Raw genomic sequence first — 24,044 nt, 5'->3', positions numbered from 1 at the left:
GCACGTCTGACTGAGGTTACAGTGATAAGGCTGGACAAAATGATAGCGTGGAAGAAATCAGTTTAATAACTCCAAGCCTAATCTCTTTCCTAAAAATAAAATTCCTTTTCTAGGTTAACTACGGGAGACAAAATTAATGATGCCAGCTTACAAGGCTGCAGAATTGACAGTAAGGATGAGGAGGTTGCTGGGGAGGCAGGTGGAAGATTCAGACAAAATAATGATGGAATATCAAAACATGTTTGTTTCAAACAAACAAATGTTAAATGCTTGAAACACAAAAGATTCCTTAACATCCAGTAAACAGAAGGAAGTTAAACTTTTCAGAAACCTCATTGCCAATAGTTTTACATCCCCAACTTACTAAGCCACTGAACGTTTAAAATTTCTGCCTTTGCCTTATATTTAGAGTATTTAAAGACTTTTGTTGTTGATGCAGTTCCAACATTAAGTTGGTAATTTTTAAACTTTTACCCAGAAAATAATTTAAATACCTGAAATAATTGTATTATTACCAGTTTCAATTGCTGTTTGTAAGAGAGCAAAACAAATTTTGCATTAAATTTAAAAAACCAGATGTTACCATCCTCAGAAACCAATGTCAGAGCTTTTGCAATTTAATAATTAAATGAAAATTAGGAGATAACTTTTACTTATGAACGCTGTACATGCTTACCATTTGATTGCAAATACTGATGAACAAAGCAATAAGCTGTAATTCTAAATATACATTAACAGATGTGTAGAAATGATGAATGGGAATTTATACATTAATCACCCAAGTCATTTCTGTTACATATACAGTATCCGTACTCTCGTATACCAGAAAGAGCTGGGAACACATTCGACCTTCAGTGTGCACCTTTGACTATGATAAACTGTCATCTAGGTCAGAAAAATTATCACATCAAACTAACTTGATCTACTCATGGATCAATATCAATTTTGGTATTATTCTGTATCATCATATTTTCAGATATGAATAGAGATTTCCTCTAACCTCATTAAATAGCAGCTCCCGCCTCTGCTGTTTCCTTAGGTCCATCTTCTTCACTGCCACTTGTTTCCCAGTGTGCTTCTCTGTTACAATGCAAACGATGCCTGTGGAGCCCTCTCCGATCTTGATGAAGTTTTCTAAATACTCGCGTGGATCTCCAGCATTTACCACGAGCTGCAGAGCAGCTCTGAACTGCTCATGGGACACACGTGTGGGCTGCTGCTGTACTGAAGAACTCCAGCTTGGATACTGGTAAGCACCTTGGTTAACATATTGAAAATTCGACTGAAGAGGCGTATTGTGGTACTGAGATGTTTTGGAATATGATGATGAAAAATAATGGCTAGATGTTGCGTAGGTGGGGTTAGCTGGATACTGAGGTAGTTTTGATGGGCCTCGAGGATAGGTGTCTGACCCAGTCATTTGAGGACTTATACCCCTTTGTGGTTTTTCATAATCCACCTATAATACAAAAAAACTAATGGATAATCCAATTATACTCATGTATTGCTTGCTGCAAAGCTAATAATCCCTGTGAACGTGATATAACCTCTTTGTGATAAATGTATACAGACTCAATTGAAGACCTTAGGCACAGCCTCATGATGTATCACAATTGTACATAATTACAACCACTGATTCATTTAATCAATCAATTTCACCAGCAGTGCTTACAGGATGGACAGGACATAAGATACAACACTGCTATCAATTGTCAGCACTACTACTGGCTGTCTGCCAAGAGTCATTTGATCCATGTTAGTTAAATGCTCATAAATCTGAATTTGGCAGAGTAATCAAGGACCCAACTGAACTGTGAAATTGAATTCTGCGGTGGAACACCATTCGCGTAGTTTATGCTAAGGCTGCAGAAAAGAAATGCTGCAGCATCGATTTGTCATTGCAATTTGGTGTTACAGTGGAGAGTACAGAGTGTCCAAAGCCTTAAATCATATTGCACTTTGAAGTCAATTTAGAAATTATCATTGAGAAGTTAAGATTTTTGAAGCAGAAATAATTCTCTACCTGAAACTGAAAAAAATGAGAGCAATATAGCTTTTTGTCCCTCAGATTCATCCCATTTGTCAGAAAAATAATTTTTCTTGATAAATACTTCTGCAGCTCTCTAAAATACACTGTAGTATAATAAATCGTGCCTATAATATTAGAAAAATGTTTAAGAAACACATTGAGATGCAACTGAATGGCTTGAAACAACAAACCAACTATCAACATGCATCACACATATTAGTGCTTTTCAAGCCTACATCTAAAACTCTTCTTCAGTGGTATCCAAACTGTAGCCCTGAAATTTTATAATCTGTCCTAAGAAATATCACTCCTATTTGTGCTTATATTTCTTATTATTTTCCACCCATTGCATTTTTATGGGTTTGGAAACTTATCAAAGCCATTATGTACAAGCCATTATGTACATACAAAGGCCCATAACTAAACGTTTGGGTGCTCTGCCTTTACTGAGCCTAAATTGCATTGCTATGCACAATTATCAATTGAAAAACAGCCATGAATAAAAAGAAGGTAATTGGCAAACTGCTTCTCTACACATTTGAGTAATTTTTTTCACTGCACTATCGGTGTGGATGTTGAAGTCAGTCAACCATTACCCTTCTTAGCATGAAGGGCATGCAACTTAAGGATAGGAAGATGAGGAGTGTAAATATAAAGACAGACAACTGTTATTACTGAATTCCATTATTGTATTAAAATCTCAATCCTAAAAGCTGAAATATAATTTAGCCTCTTAGTCATTATAGTTCAGAAGCATACAATTCCTATAATTTTTTATCTGACAGGGAAAACATTCAAGAACTTACAAGTCTGCATGGAGCTTTAAGCTCAAATATCTTTTGTTTTAATTCCACACATTTTGAATTCTCAACCCTAAGAATGTTGATAGGTAACTGTGCCATGTAGGTGGTGGATAATTCTTAACCGTAAAACAAAATTGAGATATATTTTTAAAAACACACCTCCAAAATATTGTGAAAGCTGGAAACAGACTATACTCCTATAGCCCGAGAAATGCTGCAAAGTATGAATTGAATTAAAAATGAGCTAAATTAAATGGATGAGTGGAACAAATTGAAGATTTGTAACTAATATAATACACTGTTTAATACTTATTAAATTTGTTTATCCCAATCATCTTTTATCATTTACAGTATAATTTCAACCAAAGTTTTACATGAAAATGGCTTTTTTCTCTTCCCCTGATTTCAAAAACAATTGAAACAAATTCATATTTGCTGAATTTCTTGGAAACAGAGAACCAAATAGAGGACAATCAAAGCTTTACTTTTAGCTCTGCATTACTGAGACCAACACAAATAGTAAGTACATTTTGATAGCTTCGTCAAATCAGGTTTATTATTTAAAAAGAAAGTGAATTAAAATACAAATATATGTTATAGATTTCTCCCACACATTTACAAATTAAAGATATATGCATGAAATACAGTATAAGGCGATTGTCCCCAGTTCTATTGAGAAAGAAAGTACTGAAAAAAAGACTATTCTATAGCTGTTACCACAGAGCCCCTACTATGTTACAACAAAATGCTTGGCTGTTTCAGTCAATTGCTGCACTAGCACACTAACTTGTGACTGGTTAGGAAAAATGTGTAACGTGCTCCTATTCTACTTCATCGTATTACTATTCATTTTCCATTAAACGTATTTACAGATTTTGAGACTGACTCACTCCCCAAGGAAAACCTTTTGCAACTTGTAAATACAGACTACATTTACGACCTAGTCAACAGTGCAGATTATTTTCAGAGGCTCAGGAAAATGGAACAGCTTGATGCTGCAGAGTGCATTTATTAATTTACCAGGTGCATTCCACCCCCCCAACCCCCCAACATTCTCTTTAAGGCAACAGACTGCCTTTAGTAAGAGGACCAAATATCTAACAGTAAACTCAAGTGTAAGTTAAGTCACAGAACATATCCAGGGGAAAGTCATTCCCATTAATTAGCAATAGATTAAAAAATGGTCATTTGTGTGCTCAGCAATTCTTTTGCTGGATGTCACCATAGCAACGCAGTGTTGTGTCACTTGAAGAAAAGATAAGATTAAAAAAATGACGACTCAGAAACAGAGCAGTAACAGAAACCAGTAAGCAGTGCCACCATGGGGCCTGGAATGGAATCTTATTAAATAGCTAAATCTGTTACAAATATGAATAAAGAAATCAGCATCCAGCAAAACACATTGTTGTAAGTAAATATTTGTAACAGAGAGCAAATGACCATGACTTAAGTGGAATGATTTATCAGATACAGTGGTGCTAGAAAGTTTGTGAACCCTGTAGAATTATCTCTATTTCTCTGTAAATATGACCTAAAATGTGATCAGATCTTCAGGCAAGTCCTAAAACTAGATAAAAAGAACCCAATTAAACAAGTAACACAAGAAGCATTATACTTGTTCATTTACTTATTGAGAAAAATGATCCAATATTACATGAATTTGTTGGAAAAAGTATGTGAACCTATGCTTTCAGTAACTGGTGTGACCCCCTTGTACAACAATAACTTCACCCAAACATTTCCAGTAAATGTTGGTCAGTCCTGTACATCAGTTTGGAGGAATTTTAGGCCATTCCTCCTTACAAAACTGCTTCATCTCCGGGATGCTGGTGGGCTTCCTTGCATGAACTGCTTGCTTCATGTCCTTCCACAACATTTCTATAGGATTACGGTCAGGACTTTGACTCGGCCATTCCAAAACACACATTTTCTTCTTTTTAAACCATTCTGTTGTTGAATTTACTCTTGTCTTTCGGATCATTGTCTCGTTGCATTATTCAACTTCTATTAAGTTTCAGGTGACAGTCTGCTACCCTGACATTCTCCTGTAATGTCGTGATACAATTTGAATTCATTGTCCCCTCAACAACTGCAAGCTGTCCAGGCCCTGAGGCAGCAACACAGCCCCAAACCATGATGCTCCTTCCATCATGTTTCACAGCTGGGATGAGGCTTTGGTGTTGGTGTGCAGTGCCCTTTTTAATCCAAACATTGCAATGTAAATTTCTGCCAAAAAGTTCAACATTTGTCTCATCTGTCCACAGAACATCTAGGTGCGCTTCTGCAAACTTGAGACCTGCAGCAATGTTTTTCTGGAGAGCAGTGGCTTCCATGAGCACCATTCTTGTTCAGTGTTGTTCTTATAATGGACATGTGAACAGAGACTTTAGCACGTTCTAGAGATTACTACAAGTCTTCTGCTATTACCCTTGAGTTCTTTTTCACCTCCTGCGTTGCATGTTGTGCTCTTGGTGTGATCTTTGCAGGATACCCACTCCTAAGGACAGTAGCAACAGCACTGCGTTTCCTCCATTTGTAGACAATTACTCTCACTATGGACGAATGAACATTCAGGTCTTCAGAAATACTTTTGTAGCCTTTCCAGCTTCATGCATCTCTACAATTCTTCTTCTAAGGTCCTCTGAAAGTTGTTCTGATTGAGGCATGGTGCACATAAATAGATCTTTCTTGAGAAGAGTGGGCTCTGTCAGTAACCTGACTTTGTGTGTCTTTTTTATAGGGCAGAGCACCTCAACAGCTGACAGCTCCAATCTCAATTCATTGATTGGCACACCTGACTCCAAATAACTTTTGTAGAAGGCATTATCCAACAGGTCACATACTTATTCCAACGAATACATATAATATTGGATCATTTTTCTCAATAAGTAAATGAACAAGTATAATATCTTAGTGTTATTTATTTGACTGGGCTCTCTTTATTTAGCTTTAGAACTTACGTGAAGATCTGATCACATTTTAGGTCATATTTATGGAGAAATAGAGAAAATTCAACAGGGTTCACAAACTTTCTAGCACCACTGCATCTTCCAGTGCACGCATAATACTCCCACCCTATTTTCCTTTCTATGCTTCTTCTGACTTATCCTTTACATCTATGCACAAGAAGCAGAAAACATGGTCTATAATTTTAATACAAGACATGTCAAAATATAATTAGACTGGTGAAAGACGTTAATCTACATTTACAACTGTCTGTATTGAGTATTTCTAATCATTGAGGATTTTATTCAAGCAAACACATCCTTCAAGACTGATACTCTTGCTTATTTCATACAGAAAATGTCTTCAACAATATTTCTAGTAGTGTCAACCCCAAAGTTGATAGCTAAACAAAATAAAAAAGTTACAGAATCCTTAGACAGGGTGTGACCACACACACTTTCTCTTATAATTATGGGAGATTAGCAGGCAGACATTTGCTCCACTCAACCCAGTTAGTCAATGTACATTTGCTACCAAAATGTGAAAGAAAATGTTAAATTAGAAAAATCTGCACCCCTAGACTGGTAAGGATGTATAATTTACTACTATAGAGGACAGTCAAGGCAATTCATGACTGAGGCGACCATATTTATGAAGAGGTTAGGTAAGCTGCAGGGAGTTGGTTATGCTAATAATTGTGGATGGAAGAAGGTTGATTGGAAGAAGACTGTTAGGCAAGATAAGTTCTTTTAGTCCTGTATATCCAATATAAATTTATGTTAAAATGAAATTAAATGCACACTGGATAGTTATGCTAATTACTCTGATTACAAAATTCCATACTCTGATTTTTATAGCCAAAGAACACTACAGAACAGAAACAGGCCCATCGGCTCATCTAGTCCATGCTGAACTATTACGTTGCCTAGTCCCATTGACTTGCAGCCAGACCATAGACTTCCCATCCATTTTTACTCAATGTAATTTTCTGTTTTCAGAGTTAGCAATGCCACTTGGCAGCACTACAGGGTTCCCAATAGTGCAGACTACCAATTCTTTTCTGGAGACCTCCTTAGCAACTTCTTGTCACAAGTCCTTTTGCCATTGCTTACAGTTTTCCAGAAACTGTTGCAGGTTCTTTCACTTTGCCAGTGTCACACATACTCACTCCTTGCCAACAATTCTCAATTTCAGAAAGAGCATTAGTTGTACTGTGGTGTGACTCTTTGAGGATTAACTCATGTCATCATGACTGCAAAGAAAGATCCTGTTAATATAGATAATTCAATTCAATGAAATATTAGCATCACATGGGAGTTTGATAGTGTTGCTTTGGAACTACTGCTCATGTTTTGTTTTAGGAGCTTTTAAAAACTGTGTTAGACAGATTGCTCATAGTGCTTTAACATCATAAAAATACAGATGAATTTTCAGGCTCTATTTTCCCCCACACCCCACCCCTAAAGAGCTTTGCTATTATAAAGTAGAAAAGGCAATAGTCCTGCTATGTTGCTGGACATTACAATTTGGTAAGAAATAACACCTTGTGAATAGTTCAACGAGATGATTAGTAAAAACTGAATATACTGCCTTTGAATAGGAAAAGGCCTCAGATTTGAACTTTCAAAATATTTTAGCGAAGAGAATGTTGGAGATAATTATGGAATTAGGTGATGGGTAGAGAGCTATTTTATTCTTTCTAAGTCACAAGCAAGCACTCCAGTGCTGTTCAATGTTCACTTGGTGCTGCCCTCCGGTGTTCACTCATTGGAAGAACAACTTGGTTCTGGACAACTTACCATGCCATGCCAATTGTGCCACTTGGGGACATGGGCAATATAATTTTTTTATAAATTGTAACTATTTGTGCTATGTGCAGTGTGCTGTTGGTAATGTGTTTTGCACCTTGGCTCCAGGGGGACTTTGTTTCATTTGTCTCTATTCATGTATGGTTGAATGATAATTAAACATGAACTTGACTTGACTAAAATACTCCTGCAGAATTCTGAAGTGTGCATGATGTTATCACACAATATTCAATTATTACTTAATTTTGTTAATAATAATGATTTTGATATTAGGCTAAATGCAGAGATACCCAAGTTTGAAGATAATATTAAAATAATTTTGAGGATCAAAGGAAACCACAGATGATGTTGGTAAAATAGTGAAAGGGGTAAAGCAGCAGTTGGAATTCATTATCAGTTTAAGATTCAAGATCATTTTTATCATTTAAAATGATTGTTATTCCAAGTCCGATGCAGCATTAAAAATACAATAGATATGAAAATAAAAAACATCCTATAAATCACAACGTACAAGTAACTATTATATATAAATACTGATATTATGTACATAAAGTGATGCTAGGGGATGTGCATTGGTGGTGGAGTGGGTTAATGAATGGAGGTGTTGAACATCCTGACGACTTGGGGAAAGTAACTGCTTTTGAGTATGGCAGTTGTGGCATGTATAATGCATAGCCTCTTCCCTGATGGGTCCTTTATGATCTTGCTAGCTATTTTCAAGCACCTTTCAGTATATATATATATATATCCTTAATGACGGGTAAGCTGATATCGGTGATTTATTGGGCAGCCTTAACTACCCATTGTAGAGTATTTCTGTCCACCACAGTGCAGTTTCCGTATCTCATAATGATGCAGCATGTTAGGATACTCTCAACTGCTTATCTGTAGAAGTTCATGAATATTGATGAGCAAAGACAAACTCACTTCAGCCTCCTTAGAAAGAAGAGATATTGGCAAGCTTTCTGGTAGTGGAGCATGTGTTCTGGAACCATGCGAGGTGGTGTGAGATGTGCACTGCCAGGAGTTTGAAACTGCTCACAGTTTCCAATGCTATGCTGTCCACGTGAAGAGGGGCGAGAGTGGTGCGGGTTTTCCTGAAATCGATAACCATTTCCTTTATCTTGATGATATTAAGGAAGTGGTTTTTTTGCTTGGTACGAAGCATCAAGCTCTTTCACCTCCTCTCTGTTGGCTGTCTCATTGTTGTTGGTGATGTGCACCACCAGTGTAATGTCATCAGTTAATTTGAAGTATAAAGTTTCAGTTAATAAAGATTTAAAAAAACCTTAAATGGAGAAAATATGGATAATGTGTCAGCAGAGTGGGGTTAGAGATTCAAGTTAACTACACTTTAACGGTAGCAACTTAGATGAGAAATTGAAAAATGGCAAACTAAATTCAATGGCAAGTAGTTTTAGACATAAGACCTGAGATGTAATCATGAATCAGTTTAAAATCTTATGTAAATACAGATTAGACACCGTATGTAACTTTAAACTACATTGAACAAGAAAGTCCTCTACAACAATAAAATGGTGTGATATACTCTTTAAAATGTTGCCTGGCAAAAGAAAATATACATATAATGAAAAGTTTAAAAATATGGGGCTATTTTTTGTTGGAACTGACAAAATAAATAAATGATCTGTCATACATATTTAAACTTATGAAGAAGTACTCCATGGCAAATTAAAAGAGACCACTCCTAATCCCAGTTTAAGCACAAAAATTGAATTAGCGTTTCTACTAGACAAATGCATCTGTTGAGAGGCAGCAAATGAAAACCTATCCAATATTGGGATCAAGTAATAGAAGGTAACCAATGCCCAGAAAGAAAGTTTCAGCCTTTCCTTCTGCTGTCTCATCCTAGTAAAAACATCAACCTTCACACTCCAGACCTCACACAATTTATCTGGGGTTAGAATGCATTCTACTGATGCCACTCACAGCTGCCACATTTGTGTCAGTGAATACATTTCACTCTGCAGCCAAAACCCGAGAGAGTAAGTGTCTGCTACTGATGTCCCAAATGCCATTTGATACATACATTAGTGTTGAAAACTTTCACAATTTCACCGGCCAAGAAGGTAAAAATACTACCAATGCACACCAATGTCAGTTAATGAGCATTTAGTTGAATGGGTCTTGGTGCAATAATTTAATTTTAGCCCAAAGACATGATTAAATTGAATTGATTCAGTATTTTTATAGCACTGAAACTAAGTTATCAACCTAGTTCAAAAGATTGGAGGGAGGAGAAAAATTACTTTTATTCATCAGCTGCTTAGTGTTGTCTTACCCTGATGTTTTCACTTCCTCAAACTTGCCACCATTGGATTAAATTTCCTGACTAACATTGTTATATCCTTTTGCCATTTCATAATTGAAATATATTTGCATTAGATGGAATCATAATATTTAAGCAATTCTTTATGGCTGTATGCTGATTTTGAATTTGGAGAAGTTGCACAAGGTGTCAGTATTGATTAATTTGGCCAAAATGCCTGCTTCTAGGTGTGTATTGACTGTGAAATAAAAAAATAACTGGGTGAAGAAGGTTAACCAGTAGTTTCTGTGACATACCTAAAGCCTATACTGTTTAAGAATGATTTCTTTTGGAAGAAAATGATCAAGGAAGACAAAAGATATACATACAATTGGTAGTTATAAGCTGTTAATAGTGATCCACACAAGATTGTCTAATTCAATGAATAAACTCTTCTTGGGCTTCCAGCCGTGTACAGGTATAGATTACAACCGATGTTTCGATAACAAACTCTGCCATCTTCATCAGAGATGATGCCTGGGCATGTCTAGTCCAGTGGTATTATACCCCCGTTGTCTGTCCTTCCTGATTGACTAGTCCTCATCCAATCAGGTTTTCAATCTCCCACCTTATTTACAATTGAATTCCAGTTTACTTAGAGCAAGCCCTTCATCTTTGTTAAAATTCTTTTCCTCTAGTTTTATTTCAAAGGCTTCCTTTACTGGGCGGTCCCAAAAGCCACTGGCATGGCGCAAGAGTTTTGTGCCAAAGTAAATCCTATGGCCATTTTGAATGTAGTGTTCTTCTACCGCTGATTTCTCCAGGTAAGCCAAACAGATACACCTCCTGTGCTCCCTGAGAAATTGGTGGTACCATTCACAACAGCCATAGGACTAGACATGCCCAGGCATTATCCCTGATGAAGAAGGCAGAACTTGGCATCGGAACTTATAATCAATACTTGTACCCGGCTGGAAGCCTGAGAAAAGTTTATACGTCACATACATTGGGAAAGCACTAGATCTATTTTTTCAAGCTAATTTAATTTTGAGATTAAGTTATGACTTGCATTTGAACTTCATATCAATTTCTATCTCAAGTACATAACAAAAATAATTAAAATGTTCATCCTTTAGCAACAGAAAAAGTCATTAAACTGAAAGCAACTACAGCACAATCTGATTTAGGAATAATAAACATGAAGTTAGTTAAACTGGTGAATTATATTCACTGATTCTGATATCACCACACTGACAGCACCAATTAGATACATTGCCTTTTGGAGCAGCTTGCCTGTGTAATATATAATTAACAGTACATTTGTAAGTGATCCTTAATGTCAAGGCAAAAATGAGTATTTACCTGATAAAAATGGTCACCTGCAGCATCTATGGGTGATATGAATGGTATGACAATACATACATCAAGCTGACACATATTATGCATGGTATTGAATAAACACTACAGCATAGAAATAGGTACTTTGACCCATCTGGGCCATGCATCATTCTGCATCCAGACTTTACCCCTCCCATCCATGTACCTATTTATATTTCTTTTAAGTGTTGAAATCAAACCTGCATCCACCATTTCCACTGGCAGCTCATTCCACACTCTCACCACCCTGTGCATGAAGTTCCCTCTCATGCTCCACTTAAAAAATTTCATCTTTCACCCTAAATCTATGACCTCCAGCTGCAGTCTCACCCAAACTCTGTGGGAAAAGCCTAGTTGCATATATCCTCTCTATACCCCTCATATTTTTGTATACCTCTAACAAATCTCCCCTCAATCTTCTATGTTCGAGGGAATAAATTCCTAACCTATTCAACCTTTTCCTATAATTTAGGTTTTCAAGTCCTGGCAAGATCTTTGTAAATTTTCTCTGTACTCTTCCAATCTTACTTACATCTTTCCTGTAGGTAGGTGACCAAAACTGTACACAATACTCCAGATTATGCCTCACCACCATCTTATACAATTTCAACATAACATCCCAACTCCCGTAATCAATACATTGATTTATGAAGGCCAATATGCCAAAATTCCACTTTCAAGGAATTATGGATCTGTATTCCTAGACCCCTTTGGTCTGCTGCACTCCTTGCCCTACCGCTCACTGTGTAAGACCTACCCTGATTGGCCCTCCCAAAGTGCAACACCTCACACTTGTCTGCGTTAATTTCCAGCTGCCATTTTCAGTCCATTTTTCCAGCTGGTCCAGATCCTGCTGCAAGCTTTGACAGTCTCCCTTATCTCTTTCAGCTCAAGGCACAGATTACACTGTTATCTGCCAGATGACTAATTTTGTCCTTTGTTCTCCTTTTAGCCCTCATAATTTCCTTCTTTAGTGTTCTCTTGCATGTCTTATACCTCTCAAGTCCCTCATTCGTTCCTACCTGCCTCTACCTGCTATGTACCTCCTTCATTATCTTTTGAAAACCAAGGTTCCCTAAACCTGTTATCCTTGCCACTAATTCCAAGAGGAACATACAAACACTGTGCTCTCAAAATTTCACTTTTGGAGGCCTCCTTATGGATCCTTTCTGATACCATCAAAATTGGCCTTTCTCCAATTTAGAATCTCAACCTGAGGACCAGACCTATCCTTTTCCACAATACTTTGAAACTAATGGTATTATGATCACTAGATGTAGTGTTCCCATGTACAAACTTCTGTCATCTGCTCTGTCTCATCCCCTAATAGATCTAGTACCGCACTCTCTCCAATTGGGACTTCTATGTACTGATTAAGGAAACTTCCCTGAATGCATTTGACAGACTCTTTCCTATCCAACCCTTTTACACTATGAGAGTTCCAGTCAATATGTGGAAAGTTAAAATCACCTATCACAACCTTATTTTTTTTCAACACTCTGGAGTTCTCTCTACAAATTTGCTTTTCTAAATCCTGTGGACTGTTGGGTGGTCTGTAATATAATCTCATTAACATGGTCATGTCTGCGTTACTTCTCAGTTCTACCCACAAAGCCTCACTAGATGAGCTCTCCAGTCTGAGCACTGCTGTGAGATCTTCCCTGACTAGTAATGTCATGCCTCCCACCTTATCATGTCTAAAACAATGGAACCCTGGAACATCAAGCTGCCAGTCCTACCCCTCCTGCAACCAGGTTTCATTAATGGCTACAATATCACAATTATACACGCTGATCCATGCCCTTAGCTCATCCGCATTTCCTACAATACTCCTGGCATTGAAATATATGCAGCTCAGAGTATTAGTCCCACTATGCTCTACTTTTTGATTCCTGAATATGGATAAATACTTTGGTATTGCTCCATATCAGTATAGGTATGGATCTATACTTCGCACACACATTCTGACTTAATGTTTGTGAATGTGAATAATAGACAAGGTTAAAGGCAGAAAATATGTTGCTAATTTGTTTTAATGTTAACTGATAAAAATGGGCTAGGTTAAAGGACTCTGTTCCTACATTTTTAGACTAAAATGTAGCTACTGAACTGGAACAAATGTTAATTTTCTTCTACTTCTTAGCTCAAGAAAATGACACATGTAAATGAACAGTGTGTTTGCCATTGTTTGCATGTGAACGATAATGCATCTATGAATTACTTATGACTGTACAAACACTGCAGTATAGTTGGCCACAGATTTGCACTTCCTGGTTTAAAAAAAGTGTTGTGAACCAATATAAAAATCAGCAGTCTTAATATTATTTTAAATTAGTCACCTAAAAGGCATAATTTTACAGTCAACAATCTGATGAATAAAAGAGAGTTGCTTATGGTCTCCATTGCCCACAAGTCATCCATGCTTTTCAGAAATAGGACAGCTATAATATATTCATCTTGCATGTTTTCTCTTGGAGATGTTTCAATCCAAACATGTTTAAATTTGTATTTACCATCCTAGTAATGTAAGGAAATAAACAAATATTTGCTACATATATACAGGAAAAGTGTTAGACATTTCTAATTCTGCAGGTTGAAGAATGGGAAATGTAATCCCACTATTTAATAAAATAAAAAAAAACAGAATTACAGACCACTGAGCCAAATTTAGTATTGAAGAAATACTAAAATTCACTATAAAAGATGTAATAAAAGAACACATGGAAAATATTAATAGGACTGGAAAAGACAGCAAAGGTTTATCAAAAAGAATGTTTTAAGATATAACCAGCAGTATGCAAAGTTAATGCACATGGGATTGGAGGTGATATACTGATATAGATCAATAATTTGTTGACAAACAAAAAAAAAGAGTAAATGTGTCCTTTTTCTATTGTCAGGAAGTGGCCACTGGGATGCTTGCAGAAAGTATCCATTCCTGGGCCACAGCTACTTACAATATATATCAACGATTTGGTTAAAGTGGCAAATTAAGCCGATAAATGGTTTAATATTGCCACATTCACTGAGGTACAGTGTAAAACTGCTCTTGCATACAGTCCATACAGAACAATTTATTACCACAATGCATTGAGGTAGTACAAGGTTAAACCCTAACAGAAGGCAGAATAAAGTGGTACAGTACAGAGAGAGTCCAGTACAGATAGACAGTTAAGTGAAAAGAGGTAGATTGTAAGTTCAAGAGTTGACTTCATCATATTAGCGATCTGAAAGCAACATCTAAGTTTGCAAGTGATATAAGGTGGGTAGAGTGGGTAGAAGAATAGTATCAGCTGTGAATAGGCTACAAAGAGGACCTAGTGTGATTTTGGTCAGTTGGGTGAGTGGGAAAATGCACGGCTGATGCAGTTTTAACATGGCTAACTGTGAGGTTATCGGCATCGGTTCTACAAGCACAAAAATAGGTCATCTGAATAGAGCTAAACTGCAAAAAGGACCTGGGTCTCCTTGTATATCAATCACAGAAAGCAAACATTTAGGTGCAGCAAGCATTTAGGAAGATAAATTGATGCTCTAAGAGGATTTGACTACAGAAGTAAGATGTCTTGCTACAGTTGTATAGGACCACTAGGGTTCTGGTCTAGAGAAGGGATTTTTTAATGTCATGGACCAATACCATTAGGTGGGCAGTTTATGTACCCCAGATTGGGAACCCCTGGTCTAGAGTTTTGATCTCCTTTTCTGAGAAAGGATGTTCCTGCCGTAGAGAGGGTGGAGCAAAGATTTAGTAGAATGATTCATGGCTTGGTAAATTTGGAGTATATAAGAATGAGAGGGGGTTTCACAGAAACCTGCACAATTCTAACAGGACTAGACAGACTAGATACAAGGAAGAGATACAGGGAAGATGTTCCTGATGGCTGCTGTTTTTTCTACACCAGATAACAATCTACACCAAAAAGTTCTATGCTCAAAGTAAGTTTCATTATCAAAGTACATATATGTCACCGTATACAACCTCGAGATTCATTTTCCTGCAGGCATTCTCAGCTAATCTATGGAATAGTAACAATAACATGATCAGTGAAAGATCAACTGGAGTGCAGAAGACAACAAACTGTGCAAGTGCAGCTATAAATAAATAAAAATACATTCCGAGAACATGAAATAATAAGATAAAGAGTCCTTCAAGTGAGATCATTGGCTGTGGGAACATTTCAATGGATGGGCAAGTGAACATTCAAGAGCCTGATGGTTGTGGGGTAATCAACAGCAGTATTCTGTGATATAAAATATCTGTTATAATTGCAAACTGCTTTTAAAAATATCCTACTGATTGTGTTTCTAAGGCTGTATAATAAGTATGATTAGTTTATAAAAAATCTGGAACCTGCTGAAAGGCTGTCTTTCTTCATGTTTGATGAAACTTCTCCTTTAATATACTATCTTTTCATATCTCAGAGGTTTCTTCAGTTGCTAGATTATACAGATACAAGTATCACCAGAACTAAAAATAAATGGAAAATGTGTGCTTAGGGCAATAAATGCCAACATGGAGGCAGGGTGGAGCTTAAGTGCTCATAAGTACATTTCTAGCTGCGCATAACTTCCTTTCAAGGTAATATTGATATCAGTACCCCTCAGATACTGGTACCTGTATAATCTAATCTATCAATTGAAGAAGCATCTGAGATAGGAAGAGATAGTAGGGGATAAGTTTCAAAAGGTATTCAACAAACCTGAGGATTCCCACCGCTGCCTGTAAGGAGTTTGTATGTTCTTCCTGTGACCGTGTGGGTTTCCTCCAGTGCTCCAATTTCTTCCCACAGTCCAAAGACATACCAGCTGGTACTTTAATTGGTCATTGTAAATTCTCCTGTGATTAGTCCAGATGGTGTGGCTTGGAGAGCCAGAAGGGCCTATTCCATGCTTTATCTCAATACATAAATATTCATTTACAAAATGTACAGTACTTCAGCTATGGAATAGATGCATGGTTCCAAACCTTGTTATTTGAGATGGCTAACTCACTGTGAGCTCCACAGAATCATCATCTCACCACTGCAAGATCTAACAGTTACTGTATCTGCTCAGCATTTACCAGCTAGACTTGCCAGATGAAGTACAGTACTGCCTTTTGAAATTTAAATATTTTGCTAAAGATGTAACAACCATTAAGGGACAAAAACCTATTTATTTATTGAAAATTAATGGTTACAAATGCTATTCCTGCAATTTACAATTTGTATTACTTTTACAATATAAAATGTAAACTATTTCCCCCCTTTTTGTACCTAATTTGACACCACGTGCATATAACAGGTGACACAAAAATCTTTTAAAAGCCAGGGAAAGCCCAACTGCAAACAATGTCAGATGCCCTATGACAGCAAAATAAAAGCCCAACACTGCATTTAAAGTTTATTATTAATTCAGAGACACTGATCTATATTTTCTCTCCTGCTCCTAACAGTATCTAGTATCAGCATTTTTAAAGAAGCTTGCGCTACTGGTTATTTGTTTGAAGTTACGTGACTTTTTTTTGGACTACCATTGTGGTAGAAGATTCAGAAATTTACTGTTTTAATCTTGTAAACAGAGACTAAGTGTATACTTACCATTTTTATGCTCCCCTTGTTGCTACCTAGAAACTAAGATAACAGTCTCCTAAACTGGATGAAGCAGTAGATGTCTGTGTTGATAAGGAGTGGGAGGTTGATATGGCTGGAGATACATAAGAAATCTGTCTGTACCGGTGTGAAAGGAGTTTCTGCCAGCTGACGAGAACTGCAAAACAAGTTAAAAGAAGCACAGCCCATCTAAAATAGCAAAGAAATAAGGTCCATGGAAATAGGAGAAAAAAAAAATCAAACTCCTTGGCGTAGATGTTAGGTTGCTAATGATGAACAGGCACTAGTCACCTGCTGTCCTCCATTCTGGATATTTATATGACTTAAATGAAAACAAATAATTATGTTGATGTGTTAGGAGCCAGAGTTTCTGCAGTACTTTATGAGCTGTGTATGAGTTATTATGTACTGTGTGTGCACCTTGTTCTGGAGGAATGTTGTTTTATTTGGTAGTATACGTGTATACGGTTAAATGACAATAAACTTGAACTTGAGCAACGACGACCTAAAATGTGTTCCTGTCTCTATATGTTCTCTTGATGTCTGCCACTAAATTAAAAACACTGTGACTGAAACCTAATGTGTGAAATGGCTAAATAATTTTCATTCATTTACCTCTGAAAATCAATGAAAAATATCATTCATATACTGATATTTACACTTAATATAAAAACAAATGAGTATTGACCACACTTTGCTTCTAATCACATAATCCATATATACATGCACAATTATCTCTGAATTGCTTAATAAGCTAAAAAATTTCAAAATTTTTGACATGCTTTCCCCAGTGTCCAATTACAAAGAAATAAATTTTAGTCACTTAAGTAAACCATATTTCAATGTTAACATAATTTCTCCACATTAACTACTGAAATTGTTGCAATCATAATCAAATATTAAATAAAATATCTGTTTTAAGACACAGGAGCAGAATTAGGCCATTTGATACAATGGGTCTGTTCTGCCTTTCAATCATATCTGATTTATTTTCCTTCTCAATCCCATCACACACTCCTTATATGTTAATACTGTCATTCCTGGATTCATTCTCATAATCTCCTCTGGTCCTCTCCAATGCCAGCACATTTTTTTTTAGATATGAGCCCAAAACTGCTCACAATACTCCAAATGTGGTCTGATAAATGCCTTCTGAAGCCTCAGTATTACATCCTTGCTTTTATATTCTAGTTCTTTCAAAATGAATGCTGTTATTGCATCTACCTTCTTTACTACTGACTCAACCTGCAAGTTAACTTTTAAGGAATCCTGCACGAGGACTCCCAAGTCCCTTTGCACCTTCAAATTCTGAATTCACTCCCCATATAAAAAAGTCTACACTTCTATCAAAATGCATGACCATACACTTCCCTACACTGAATTCCAACTGCTGCTACTTTGCTCATTCTCCTGATCTGTCTAAGTCCTTTCGCAGACTCCCTGCTTCCTCAACACTACCTTCCCCTTTACCCATCTTTGTGTATCATCGGCCACAAAGCTAGCTATTTAATCATCCAAATCATTAATACATAATGTGAAAAGTAGTGGTACAAACATCCACCCCGGCAGATCACCATTAGTCACCGGCAGCAGAGCAGAAAAGCCCCCCTTATTCCTCCTCTTTGCCTTCTGCCAGTCAGCTGCATTAGAATCTTGCCAGTAATACCATGGGTTCTTATCTTTATGAGCAGCCTCATGTGCGGCAACTTATCGAAGCTTGCTTCCAGGTGCAAGACCTGCCATCGATACGCAAATTGATGGTACAGGTGTTAATATTTGGTTTACAGAATCTAATTTTGAAAATTATATATGGCATAGAAATTTGGCTATACAGTACATGCTTTCCTTATATGCTATGCAATTTAAATACAGTACACTACAAAATTAACTAAATTCGGTTGGTACTTTAGAGTATGCAGAGTGCAATGAAGTCTTGGTGTTATTTCTGCAATGCTAGATCATGTATATGAGAAACTGCAGCAGCCGTTACTAGCAAAAGGAAACAAGCTGCCTTGTATACGATTTCAAGCCATGAACCTCAGAATATAGAACACAGAATAGTACAGCACTGGAGCAAGCTCTTTGGCTCATGATTTATGTATCAAACAGAATACCAAATCTCTTCTTCCTCTACATGATTCACATGCCTCCACATCCTGCATATCCATGTACCTATTTAAAAGCAGCTTAAACTCCAACATTGCATCTGATTCCACCATTACTCTTGGCAGTCCATTCCAGGCACCTACCACTTTCTGTAAAAAACTTGTTCCACCAAATTTCGTCTCAACTTTCTCTCTCTCACCTCGAATGCATATTCTCTGGTATATGACGTTTCTACCCAAGGATAAAGTTCAGATGAGATTTCTCTGGCTCTTTACTATGTTCTGAACTATCTGGACAAAAGGAACTCAACCACTAGGCTATTGCTCAACAACTTTCATTTGGTGTTTAAGACAATCATCTCATCCAATCTCATCATCAAGCTTCAAGACCTACGCCTCCACACCTCCCTCTGCAACTGGATACTCGACTTCCTCATTGGCAGATTTCAGTGAGGATTGAGAACAAAATGTCCTTCTTACTGATCATCAATACAGGTACAACCAAAGGTGCATGCTTATCCCTTGTTCTGCTCTCTATATACATATGACTGTATCCCTAAGCACAACTTCAACTTCAATTCCACCTTCAAATGACAGTTCTGTCATTTATACACACACGTACGCGCGTGTGTATATATATATATATATATATGTGTGTGTGTGTGTATGTATGTATATACATATATATATCACACACACACACACACACACAATGTCAACAAAACTAGAGTTGGTTGTTTACTTCAGGAAGTGGAAGGAGAGGCTCTTTTTTAAAGGAGGTTAAGGAGGTTCTGCTTGTCACAACATGTAACCATATAACAATTACAGCACGGAAACAGGCCATCTCGGCCCTTCTAGTCCGTGCCGAACTCTTACTCTCACCTAGTCCCACTGACCTGCACTCAGACCATAACCTTCCATTCCTTTCCTGTTCATATGGCCATCCAATTTACCTTTAAATAGCAACATCGAACCAGCCTCAACCACTTCTGCTGGAAGCTCGTTCCACGCAGCTACCACTCTCTGAGTAAAGAAGTTCCCCCTCATGTTACCCCTAAGCTTTTGCCCTTTAACCCTCAACATGTCCTCTTGTTTGACTCTCCCCCACTCTCAATGGAAAAAGCCTATCCACGTCAACTCTATCCCCCTCATAATTTTAAATACCTCTATCAAGTCCCCCCTCAACCTTCTACGCTCCAAAGAATAAAGACCCAACATGTTCAACCTTTCTCTGTAACTTAGGTGATGAAACCCAGGTAACATTCTAGTAAATCTTCTCTGTATTCTCTCAATTTTGTTGACATCTTTCCTATAATTTGGTGACCAGAACTGTACACAATACTCCAAATGTGGCCTTACCAATGCCTTGTACAAATTCAACATTACATCCCAACCCCTATACTCAATGCTCTGATTTATAAAGGCCAGCATACCAAAAGCTTTCTTCACCACTCTATCCACATGAGATTCCACCTTCAGGGAACTATGCACCATTATTCCTAGATCCCTCTGTTCTACTGCATTCTTCAGTGCCCTACCATTTACCATTTACCATGTATGTCCTATTTTGATTAGTCCTACCAAAATGCAGCATCTCACATTTATCAGCATTAAACTCCATCTGCCATCTTTCAGCCCACTCTTCTAACTGGCCTAAATCTCTCTGCAAGCTTTGAAAACCTACTTCATTATCCACAACGCCATCTATCTTAGCATCATCTGCATACTTACTAATCCAATTTACCACCCCATCATCCAGATCATTAATGTATATGACAAACAACATCGGACCCAGTACAGATCCCTGAGGCACACTACTAGTCACGGGCCTCCAATCTGACAAACAGTTATTCACCACTACTCTCTGGCATCTCCCATCCAGCCACAGCTGAATCCATTTTACTACCTCAATATTAATACCTAACGATTGAACCTTCCTAACTAACATTCCGTGTGGAACCTTGTCAAAGGCCTTACTGAAGTCCATATAGACAACATCCACCGCTTTACCCCCATCAATTTTCCTAGTAACCGCTTCAAAAAATTCAATAAGATTTGTCAAACATGACCTTCCATGCACAAGTCCATGTTGACTGTTCCTAATCAGACCCTGTCTATCCAGATAATAATATATATACCATCTCTAGGAATACTCTCCATCAATTTACCCACCACTGACGTCAAACTCACAGGCCGATAATTGTTAGGTTTACACTTAAAACCCTTTTTAAACAATGGAACAACATGAGCAATATGCCAATCCTCTGGCACCATCCCCATTTCTAATGACATTTGAAATATTTCTGTCAGAGCCCCTGCTATTTCCACACTAACTTCCCTCAAGGTCCTAGGGAATATCTTGTCAGGACCCGGAGGCTTATCCACTTTTATATTCCTTAAAAGTGCCAGTACTTCCTCTTCTTTAATCATCATAGTTTCCATAACTTCCCTACCTGTTTCCCTTATCTTACACAATTCAATATCCTTCTCCTTGGTGAATACCGAAGAAAAGAAATTGTTCAGAATCTCCCCCATCTCTTTTGGCTCCGCACATAGCTGTCCACTCTGATTCTCTAAGGGACCAATTTTATCTCTCACTATCCTTTTGCTATTAATATAACTGTAGAAACACTCTGGACTTATTTTCACCTTACTTGCCAAAGCAACCTCATATCTTCTTTTAGCCTTTCTAATTTCTTTCTTAATATTCTTTTTACATTCTTTATATTCCTCAAGCACTTCATTTACTTCATGCTGCCTATATTTATTGTACATATCTTTCTTTTTCTGAACCAAGTTTCCAATATCTCTGAAAACCATGGCTCTCTCAAAAAGTTAACACTCTAACAAACTTCTTCAAATTTAGTATTGAAAGTATCCAGAGTCGTTGCATCATGGTCTGGTATGGTAAGCTAGGTGCTCCAATGATAGATGCAATCTAATCTTAACATAGTTTTTATTTGAATATCAATAGGGTTAAAAGTCCAGTGATAAATATGTTTTGATAGGTACAAGAAAGAAAAGAATATCTACTTTTATCCCCTGCCCCCCCGCCCCAAGCAAATTCATGTGTTCTTGCCCAATTTCCAAAATGCATTCTTGGATTTACAGCCCCGGAATCCACGCCATGTCCAGAATTAAATTCAATTTCAGTATAAGATTTTTCAGGGAACGTTAGAGATAATGGGTTGAAGTATCACCTTCACTTTCTTGTATTACATAGCAGTGACTTTACAACATACTCACTTCTGAAATTCTGTTCCACTGCAGTCAATTGAAATGTTCAGAAGCAGCTACAGTACAGAATCACCACTGCAAATGGAAGTTCAATACAATGTAAGCTAATGTTTAATCCAACAATGTCTAGCTAAAAAATAAATTTGCCAGGAAGGCCTCAAATTGGATGTCTAATCTAATGAATGGAGAAATGTCAGATGTGGCAATGGCATGTGATAAAATCCGCTCATCCCCTATGTTGCTGAGGTGGTAGTAATGGATGAGGTTCCATAACTGTCTGAAAGTGAGTACGCACACATCAGATAGAGCGTGAATGGAGCTCACCTATAACACATATCATCATCATCTCTACCCTATTTCAGATCACACATGATGGATTCTCTTTTGCATACAATAGTGAATAATGTAAGAAAATCACAGTCGCCTCAAAGCTATTTTATCAGTAGATTCAGTAGAGGAGAATAAAGAATGGAAGTGGCACTAGTTATATAGAATAAGCAAAATCTCACATAGAAAAGCTGCAATAAATGTGGAAGAAAAATGCTCAGAACTGGTGAACTATTGTAAACTGTAGATTGCTCAAAGATTTGCCAGATACAATTTCTGTTTTAGCTTACTGAGTAGCCCTATCATTTTTAGAACAATATAAGAACAAAGTTTTCAAATCCCTTGACGGCCTTACCATCCAAAACTCTGCTGTTTTCTCTCAATACATAATCATCCAAAATATTTGCACTCCTCCAGTCTTGGCCTCATATGCATCCCCAAATTATATATTATTTCAGTGTTGGCAGCAGTGCCTTCAGCTTTCTATGCACTGTGCTATGAAGCTCACCTTTTGCTATACCACTTTTCATTTTCAAAAAGTCTTCAACCTCTCTCTTTACCCTGTCATAACATACCTTTACAATATTTAATCCAATCTTTCAAACATCTCAGTTTATTTTATTAAGTTTAAAGTACAACAGAAGTATCAGTGGACCTGCCTGCCAAAGAGTATTTTTGTCACTCATTGCAAATGAGTTCTGCATATCAGAGCAAGATTGCTAGAAACTCAGGAACAGATTTCTTAATCTGGCTTCCCAGCTGTTCTACAGAATCATCTCTGGTGACCAAAGGATGGCAGGGAAGAATTGCATGATCTTTATTCTCAACAAAAGATCTTGTGGTAACTGCATTCAAAACAATCTGTTAAACATAGACTGAACATGACATACTGGAGGAGCAAAATACGGCTTTTGTCTGTTCATTACAGCACGATTAGCTCACAATTGCATCCAGCATTACTTAGGAATACAATTTTCAAGGAAGCAGGAAAAATTGGTTGCTGTGAGGGCATGAACCAGATGCATCACCTGGTGAGAACCATTGATTGATGAATGTGAAAAAAATAAAAGCAGTATGTAAAATATCTTTGACTTGCAAAATATTAATGTGATGCACAGCACAATATCTAAATATTACTAAATCATTAATGCCAATGCCTATGAATGGAAAATCCTCCAAATGGCAGTGGATTTGGCCTAGTACATCATAGATAAAGCCATCCCAACCATTGAGCACATCTACACGAAATGCTGTCGCAGAAAAGCAGCATCCATCATCAGAATCCCCACCACCCAGGTCATGTCCTCTTTTCGCTCTGCAAGGTACCTGCTTTACTTGCTTGTTACATACAACTGCTAGGGTGCACTCTCCAGTTATACAAGATCCTCAGGACTCGCATCACCAGGTTCAAGAACAATTACTGCCCCACATTCATCAGGTTCTTGAATAACAGGGAATAACTACACTCACTTGCCCCAATAGTCAGATGTTCCCACAACCAATGATCTCACTTTAAGGACTCTTCTATCTCATTATTTATTGCTAATTATTT

At 37.3% G+C, this 24,044-nt stretch overlaps 1 protein-coding gene across 2 annotated transcripts in view; it reads right to left on the bottom strand.

Annotated features, from left to right (window-relative positions):
* Positions 1 to 24,044, bottom strand: part of pak5 (p21 protein (Cdc42/Rac)-activated kinase 5) — a 244,669-nt gene that overhangs the window by 21,820 nt on the left and 198,805 nt on the right. For both annotated transcript variants that reach the window (XM_072267089.1, XM_072267090.1), the window contains exon 5: positions 1,001 to 1,459. In XM_072267089.1, the coding sequence (XP_072123190.1) occupies positions 1,001 to 1,459 (459 nt within the window). The remainder of the gene's footprint in view (positions 1 to 1,000; positions 1,460 to 24,044) is intronic.

This window comes from Mobula birostris, chromosome 8, assembly GCF_030028105.1.
Source record: "Mobula birostris isolate sMobBir1 chromosome 8, sMobBir1.hap1, whole genome shotgun sequence".
Lineage (NCBI taxonomy): Eukaryota > Metazoa > Chordata > Chondrichthyes > Myliobatiformes > Myliobatidae > Mobula > Mobula birostris.
The sequence above is the reverse complement of the archived record's forward strand: the minus strand, read 5'-3'. Positions and strand labels throughout refer to the sequence as shown.